Source organism: Amaranthus tricolor, chromosome 4, assembly GCF_026212465.1.
Source record: "Amaranthus tricolor cultivar Red isolate AtriRed21 chromosome 4, ASM2621246v1, whole genome shotgun sequence".
Lineage (NCBI taxonomy): Eukaryota > Viridiplantae > Streptophyta > Magnoliopsida > Caryophyllales > Amaranthaceae > Amaranthus > Amaranthus tricolor.
In genome coordinates, this window is record NC_080050.1 from 9,479,505 (window position 1) to 9,488,865 (window position 9,361).

General features: G+C 35.7%; 1 protein-coding gene across 1 annotated transcript; it reads right to left on the bottom strand.

Annotated features, from left to right (window-relative positions):
- Nucleotides 1-810: 810 nt before the first annotated feature.
- Nucleotides 811-9,361, bottom strand: LOC130809765 (CSC1-like protein ERD4). The gene is made up of 6 exons (XM_057675556.1): nt 8,972-9,361; nt 4,599-4,744; nt 3,886-4,161; nt 2,653-3,497; nt 2,316-2,571; nt 811-1,544 (listed from the first exon to the last, which is right to left on the bottom strand). The coding sequence occupies exons 1-6, from the start codon at nt 9,234-9,236 to the stop codon at nt 1,200-1,202; spliced, it is 2,133 nt and encodes a 710-aa protein (XP_057531539.1). The 5' UTR covers nt 9,237-9,361; the 3' UTR covers nt 811-1,199.

The window sequence follows — 9,361 nt, forward strand, 5'->3', positions numbered from 1 at the left end:
AAGCATTCATTATGCTCCTTATTATATGTCTAATCCTTTTCTATTATAATCCTGATTACCAAAATGTTTGCAGCTCTCGACTATCACTTTGATATTCAATTGAGTACAGTAGGCTATACTTATGGACTTTCTATTATAAACCTCATTACCAAAACTATATTCCACAAATATTTGTTAAGCCCCAAACCATATATAAAACCAAAGCCTTATTTTCGTTATCTTTTTTATTTAGTCAATTTATTTTCTTACCTATTTTATTCATTTTAAAATAAAATAATACCAATGCTTCCTACGTTTATCATTTATATTTCATTTCTCGTATAAGATAGAACTTCGTTTTAGGTAACATTGCTCTTGTGATTTACTATACAAATTTGAGTTTTAAGCTTATTTATATTAACAATCAAAAATATAAGATAATTGTTGTTTTCTCGTTTCTCAATAATATTAATATCCATTAACTATTTTCTTTTTCAAATTATTTTCAATTCCTACATCACAATCACGGAGAATTCGAAGTTTTAACCTCGTGAACAGATCCAAGAGAATGTATGCCACAAATTTATTATCCGATTTTAGAGATAAAGGTAATTGTATATTTTCAATATCAATTAAAAACATACAAATCTAATATTTTAAATATACAAGTCAAATATAATTTTATAAGACCCTACATTGTTATTTAACGGTTCGTTTGGTTAGTGGTACTAAATGGTAGTAATGAGAATAATTTATAAAATAAAATTTCATCAAAAGTTCTATATCGTTTCCATGGTGATGAAACTTTAATCACAAAAAGGTTTTTTTGCTTACAAATTTTCATTAGCACCTAATACTATTTCTCCCAATGGTAATGCATTGAAATGAATTTTATGAATAACATAAGATTATTAAAGTTGGACAAGCATGGCCATCAAGTTAGCCAATAGATTTTTCAACCAAAATTACACTAATTTTCATTATCATTACCATTATTTATTACCATCTACCAAACGGGTCGTAAAGTATATTTTGATTAGAGAACATTGGTCAAACATTACAAAGCTTTTACAACCCTAGACAAAGAGACCACCTAAATTTAACCTATCAACAAACATAACTATAACTAGTTGAGCATTGCCATTACTAACTCAACTATAGTGGAATTTATAGATGAACAAATGGGATAAAATTCACAAAAACAATTGTAAAACTTGAGATTAAATATGTCCATCTTGATCAATATTGAACTTATAAGAGCTCAAACTTGGAGGAAGGAAGGATCTATAAATACATTCCATGTTGGGTGTTTCTTTCAATTCATGGCATACAACATCAAGAGCCGTGTTTTGGAAGAACCGATAGAATTTCGTGTGACAAACAAAGGCGAATATGATGGAAATTATCGGAAGTGGGATGATGAGGAAGGCGTAGACAAACTTTTTTGCTCCGAAGTAACCTATCATTGTTACTTGGTAAAGGATTATTGCAGCTAGAAATCTTGTATGAATATGTGGCCACATTCTTCCGTAGCTTTCGAATGATGGAACATATACTTTCAATGCCTGTAATAAGAGTAGCTCAAACTAATTAATACAAACGTAGTGTAACGTTATTTTCTACATGATATTCTTAATTCTAAATTTTCATCGACTTTGAGATTTTTTGTCATTCTACCAAGATTTGATCCTAGAATGAACAAGATTATCAGAGGCGAAATTAGAATTCTAACTATGATGGGTCACATTTGTTGTCTTGCATGTAGAGTTTGAGTGTTGAGTACTGCTGGCTTCGTTGGTGAACCACTTATTAAGTTTTTTTCCATTTCCTTTTAAAATTTTAGAATATTTTAGTTTTGGTGTGGACATGGCACCCCATGTCCCTTGTAAGCGTGATATTGGTGATACCATAGTAGAGGCGGGCCGTCTACGGCCCAAATCATAGGCCACAAATGTCAGGCCAGTTTTTGAAACCTATTAATCACAAGGCACGAATTCCGTGCATCGCTTAGGGAAATTCGTGCTGGCCTGGCTCAATTTACTTCATTCGTTCTGACATACTTGCTATATAATAGTTATTGATACTATTCATCGTTCAAGCTTATTTTATATATTCTGGCTAAAGTGTAAGAAAAAATATAGTCAATTGAGATCTTGTTTGATTCGTCTAATTGCATACTTCCATAATGTTAATTTTTAACTATGTATAGTTCATTATATGAACGATCAAAATAACACATTGGATTGCGTTGAAAGTCAAAAGTAACAAGTATAGTGGAACGGAGGAAGTATATAAGAATCATGCAAGATTAAGGGTTTTTTTATGAAAGAAAGTACCTGATTCCTCATGACAAGCCATCCCAGGGCAAAGTAGATAGCACCAAATGGAATAATGAGTGGTGCAATAACTGAGTAACAGAGTGTAACAGTGAGTATAAGCAAATCAGCAGGAACCCTTGTTGCATAACAAAAATCACCAGGAGCCCATGCTTCTGTCACTTCAGCTTCTGTCTTGCACAAGTATTTCTTTTTCAGTTTGAATATGATAAGTGGGACCAATCGAGACAACTCCAACCCGTATCCTACGAAAAATCTGCAGACCAAATGTTAAAGTCACTAAACCCGAGTATAAATTTCCAAATCGTACTAATTCAAGACGAGATGTAATTCTTACTGGAGTGCGACAAAGGTCAAGAAAAAGGTCGCATTATCTGGAAGGCCTTTCCCGAGTATAGTAGCTATCTCATTCGGATGGTTCTTCATATCCTTGAAGTTTCCAAAAAGTGTTCCACTAAGGGTAACTCCGATAAAAACATTTAAGACGGTGAAGTAGAAATATTTACCCGAAGTAGCCCTAACTGCATGGCTCTCTGTAGGAATCCCTTCGACTTTAGACAGAAACATGAGCATCGTGGGCAGTAAAGCCAAAAATACTATGAGGGCGATTTGAGGAAGATAAGCTTCTAAGACCGTTCGAATTGCAACTATATCGACAACAGGTTTTATGAAAGGCAGTAGCTTTGTCAGATTTTCTAGTGTCGTCAAAGCTGAGATAAACCCGATAGGAATCATGTAAAAGAATATCGCTAATGCCACAATGAAGTACACGATATACTTGCGTACTTCCCTGGAGTAATAATTTAGCGAGAGGTTACTCCAGATTAGTTCACGTGGTTCAGGAGCATTCATTACTGTCCAAGTATCAACCAATCGGGCGTGTAAACTCTGCCCAGCAGCAGCCGCGGTTACCCTGCTCGTAAAGAAAATGAATGCTGAAGAAAGCTGGCGATCTCTTAAGGTCACCTTTTGCTCGGATTCTAACTTGGATTCAAGTTTACTTATCTTTTCCTTGCAATAGTCTATGGTATCTACCTTCTTGCCACAAAGACCAAGAAAGCCAGTTCGGTTTGTGGGTCTGACCTCTTCATTACTTCCTATTGGCTTAGATTGCGCATAAATTGTCTCGGCTCGCATTAGTTTCTTCCTATACCCCTCTAGCTCCTCCCAAATCTTGTTCACCTATCATACCCAAAATCTGTTAAGTATAGAATATATCTTAGGGCCTCAATCATCAGCTTATGCTTTTGGCTGGGATGGTTCATTGACATAGTATCAGAAGTCAGTGTGACAAAAGGTCACGGATTTGAATCTCAATTACACCTCATTTGAAGTCAGATGTACATAAGTTTACCCTTGTTAGTGATAACAAAGAGGTTTCTGATAGACCCTTAATAGCAAATATTTACATCTTTACATAAATAAGAAGTGCACATAATTAATAAATTGTTTTATATAGTTCATTATAATTCGAAATTAAAGAAGTATTTCACCTTTATTTTTGTTTAAGTAATCTACAATATCATGCTTGTTTTATTAGGACAGCAAGGAATTCAAACTGAGACCTCACCTTCTTGTTGTCTGTTACAATCAGTGACTTATAGAATGTATCTGGATAAATGTCCCGAAAATACGAATCAACTTGCTCCTTCCTGGTCTCACCATTCTTTGGAGTGGGGATATCTCTAACGAGAACTGCAAATTGTTCTGCCTTAACTTCAGAAGACATCAATGCTGTAGCCCTGATCTCGGTTACATGTTTATATGCCTTCCATAAGAGGAAATATGTTACCAAAGAAACCCAATATAGAGCTCCCAAAAACGCCCACAACCTAGGACTTCTCTCCTGCAAATTCAAATCAGCTAGTTTAGAATTCAAAACCAAAAACAACATACCCAAGGCTACGCCTGAAAGGCGGAATCTAGAGGCAGAGAAGGTTTTGAGCATGTTTAACATATTTGACCGCACAGGGCCCTGAAAAATTTGCGGCCTTAATATTAAATTAAATTTTGTGGTATATGATATGTGTTTAAAGATACAAAGTTGTTAGAAAATATCATAATTTTTGAAATTGCACCGGACCTTCAAAGATTTATTGCTCTGCCCCTGCCTAGAGGTCACCAAGGAAATAGCACGGCTACAGGCCAGCCATAACGCTCATAAAGGCACCCGAAAGGCCAAAAAAAACCTACAACAAAAGGCCTAACACGATAAAGAAAAGGGCGAGCTAACACCTAAAGGAATTCTTAGACATAATAGTAGTTGTGAAATGCAAGACTTACTTCAATGTGTCCCATGGAGTATTTATCAAGCTCACTGAAAGTTCCGTTGCTTGTGGTGTTAGTTGAATGGACACTGTGATCAGTGACTGCAACAGGTAAAAGAGTTGGAAGAAGCACAATGCCAGAACAGACCAACATTGTCAAAGCTGGAAAAGAAATCATCATTAGTATGAACTCAAAAAGTTTTTAGCAATGTCACATAAAAGTATATAAACCAAGGAACTAAGGACACCCTTACGATGTCTCTTTGGGGCGAATCCAAAACATATGTATAAAGAGAGCCTAACACATGTCTCTACATGCGTATAAAACCAAACTCGACTATTATTTTATAGTGTTTTACATTTCACAACTCAGTATCAAAAGATTTTTGTGTGGACCAAGTCTATACAAAACTTTTTCACCTAATTTAGGTCAATGAATCTAAATTAAAGTTAAATCACAATCCCCCATGTGCTCCATAAATTTTGCCTATTTATTGTACACTTTTCTTTTATTTTGCTACCTTTTTAAATTTGACAAGGACATTCTCCAATCTTATCCACAAAATTAATATTTCACTTATCCTGTCGAGCCCTTTACTTTTTTAAAATCTTTTTTATTTAACATTACGTTTAGCCAAAAAATTTTAAAAAATAACTTACATGCCTTTTATTAGCAAATTCATACCTTCGTCCATATAGTACCACAAGTGCATAACAATAATCTTACCATTAAACCAATTACTACTTTGTTGTCAATCTTTTCAATAGTCAGCACTCTCTTTATTTTATCCACAAATTTATACTCTTTCTACATCTTAACCACTTATTTTTATCTTTTACTTATTTGTTGTCTTATTTTCCAACTCAATTTCCTTTTCACTAAGTTTCATCCAATTTACAATGGTCTAAAATGATAGAAATGGAGAAAATACTAATGAATAATACTCCTTTCGCTCCTTAAAAAAGTTCTTATTTGTCATTTTGGATGTTCCATTTATTGTTGCTATAAAAAATCATCATCATCATCATCTTACCCAATATATCCCGCTCATAGAAAAATTATGGACAGGGTCTGGGAAGAGAAGAACAGCGGCAACTCATACCCATAAAGGAGAGCACGGCCAAAGGCGTCCCCCAACTCAAGAAAGATAAAGAGATGTAACTACATAGGAAAGATAAATTAAATACCTATAAATAAAATAAATAAGTGGAACCAACTACAAAATAAAGAAAACAAAAAAACTAATAATAAAATAAAACGAGGGAAGCAAGAGGCAAGAACACCAAAAGGTAATCTAAGAGTACATCAGTAGTTTAAAACATAGATATGGCGCCTCCAACTACCCTTATCCCTAATCAGGTCCTCAGAGAGGTTGAACTCATGCAAGTCAACTTTTATTTGCTCATCCCAAGTTCTCCTGGGTCTTCCTCGACTCCACTTACCCTCTACTATAACGTTTTCTACCAAAGTCTTTCTCTGCACATGCCCAAACAACCTCAATTTATTTTCGTGTATTTTTCTAGAAATACCCCTAGTTTGTCCCAAATCTCTTGGATCCTAATTTGATTCATCAATGTGTGCCCACACATCCACCTCAACATACGCATTTCTGTAACTTCCATCTTATGTTCAAAAATCTTTTTTACAGGCCAACATTCGGTCCCATATAACAAAGCAGGTCTGATTGTTGCCCGGTAGAATTTTCCTTTTAACTTGCTTGGGAATTTCCTATCACATAGCACTGCGGTGGCTGCTCGCCACTTGAGCCAACCCGCATGTATACGATGATTTACATCTCCGTCAATCTCCCCATCCCTTTGAATGATCGATCCCAAATACTTGTATCTGGTCGTACTTTTCACAACTACTTCATTAATAGACAGTTTTTGTTCACCTACCGATGATGTCCCACTAAAAACACAGTACAAATACTCGGTTTTCGTACGATTAATGCGCAACCCTTTACATCTAAACCTTCCCTCCACTCATCCAATTTATTACTAACCTCCTCTCTAGCTTCTGCTACCAGCACTATGTTGTCAACGAATAGCATGCACCACGGTACCGTCTCCCAAAAAAATTTAGAAATCTCTTCCATAATAACAGTAAAACTGAAAGGGCTTAGAGCTGATCCCTGATGTAATCCAACTTTAACCGGAAAAGGCTCTGTTATCCCCACCGGTATTTGAAACTTAGTCGAAACTCTATCATACATATCCCGTATAGCCTCAATGTACACTGAAAAAATACCTCTAGCCTTGAGGCTATCCCAGATGACACATTGTAGTATGCTATCATACGCTTTCTCCAAGTCAATGAACACCATATGCAGATCCTTCTTTCGCGCCCTATATTTCTCCATTAATCTCCTCAAAAAATGAATTGCCTCCATGGTTGACCTTCTTAACATAAAATCGAATTGGTTCTCTCTGATCACCGTTTCCTGTCTAATTCTCCTCTCTATCACTCTTTCCCACAATTTCATTGTGTGGCTTAGAAGTTTGATACCTCTATAGTTCCCGCATACTTGCGCATCGCTTTTGTTTTTAAATAGAGGTATTAGTGTGCTATTCCTCCATTCTTTCTGGCATCTTATGTGTCCTCAAAATAATATTAAAGAGGTTAGTCAGCCAATGAATGCCCTCTTCTCCTAAACCTCTCCACACCTCAATCGAGATGTTATCTGGCCCGAATGCCTTTGTTCTCCCCATCTTATTGAGAGCTTCCTCTACTTCTTTTGTGGTAATATCACTCGTTGACTCATATTCCAGTGAATCTTTGGACGTCGAAAATTTGATTATTCGTCTCCTTTGGCTCCCTAAACTCATTGAGTAGCTGAGAGAAATACTAGAGCTATCTGGTTTTGATATCCTATTGTCTCAGGAGAACTCGTCCTCCCTCATCCTTGATGTATTTCACTGTCTCTAAGTCTTCTCGCTGCCTGGACCTAGTCCTTGCCAACTTAAAAATTTGCTTTTCCCCTCTTTAGTATCAAGCTTGATAGGGTTGTGACCATATCCTCTTTGAATCTTCCCCCACATGATCTTTCCCCTGAACTCAACCTTCTTCTCTACGATTTTCTTCTTCATCCTGCAAACCAATACTAAAAGTCTGTGTTGGGTGGGTATCTCTGTACCAACCACTTTACAATCCAAGCATGAGGCTCGATCTCCCTTGGGCATCTCTATTTTTATAAAGAATCTTTCTATTTATATCACTAACTATGGACAAAAATAACCTTGTGCATCCTCATTTTAATAATCTTTATGATTCCTTCATATTACCCACTAACTTTATTTTTAGTAATGTTTTTCGTTTCCATATTTCTTCCACTAACTTCATTTTAATATTTTTATAATCTTTGTGATTCCCACATATTGACCACTAACTTTATTTGTTGTGGTCCACGTAATTTTTGTCACTAACTTTCTTTTAATATTTTTCTTAATAGTTATGATCGTTACTTTTCATACATAAAATTTATTATTCGATAATTCACAACTTAAAAGATTCTATTTTTCTTTAATTCCCGTAAACATTTCTTTTGGGAACTTGATGGAGTACCGTAGTCCCTATTAGGGATGGCAATGGGTCAAACTCGACTCGGATTATACATACTCCGACTTTGCTCCGGATTTCAGTCGAATTTTTTTTATTTCACCTCCACTCGGAGTCGGATCATGCATACTCCAAGTTTGCCCCGACTCGGACTCTCGGACCTCCAACGGAGTCGGATTATTATCAAACTTTATCGTTGTGATATTGTAATAATGATTTAAAGCATACGAAGTTAACAAAATACACAATTTAACAAAAAAATATGTACTTTGAATTCAAGTAACATGAGAAATTTCCTAATACTACAATTTAACAAAATTTTCTCGCATTTTGATTTGGCGTATTTTATTTCTCTTAATCTGATTTGTCGTATTTTGATTGATTGATCTAAATAAAAATACCAAGTAGTTTTTCAAAATCAAAAATTACAATTAGTATGAGAAAGAGTTTGAATTAGTCACGTCTAGAATTTTATATTGGGTTAAAAGTCAATTTCAAAGTCAGATATCCTTCGGGATCGGAGTCGGGTCGGAGTGTCGGATTTTTAATAAGGTCCAACTCGGATTTGGATCGTGAAGTCGGAGTTGGAGTCGGATAACCTTTTCCTCGGACTCGAAACGGATTATTTTCTTCGGATCGAGTAGGACTAGGGTCGAATTCGGACTGAATTGTCATCCCTAGTCCCTATATTTGCCACATCCATTTTAGCTCTCAAACTCAACCTCCAAGAAGTTGGGAGGAACTCTAATGGGAAATAAAACGGAGGGAATAGCCTGTAAATTACCATCCATACAAAAGAAGTAATAGAAAAAGAAGAAAAAGAAAAATACCAGTGGAAAGAAAGACAAAATAAGCAGCAGAATCAACACCAGAAAGAGAGATAACATCATCTTCAGTAGAAGAAACAGCTTCCTTAATCCATGAAACCGGGTTACGGGTAGTCCTAGTATACGGATCCAGACCCTTAACAATCCTATTTGGGTAGTAAATGAATTCATTTCCTGGTTTCCTAGAAAGCCATGTGAATAACAGCATAAGAAGCACAAATATGATGAATGAAGTGCCTAAAGATGTTAAAAATGAACTGAAATCCATTCTTTCACTCTCCTTTTCTCACTACACTATAACTCCACAAGACTACAATTATACGGTTTTGTGTAGAAGGGGCTATGACCACTCTTTTAATGGGTAGTTACCAATTGTGGAAAGGAAAGGGATGC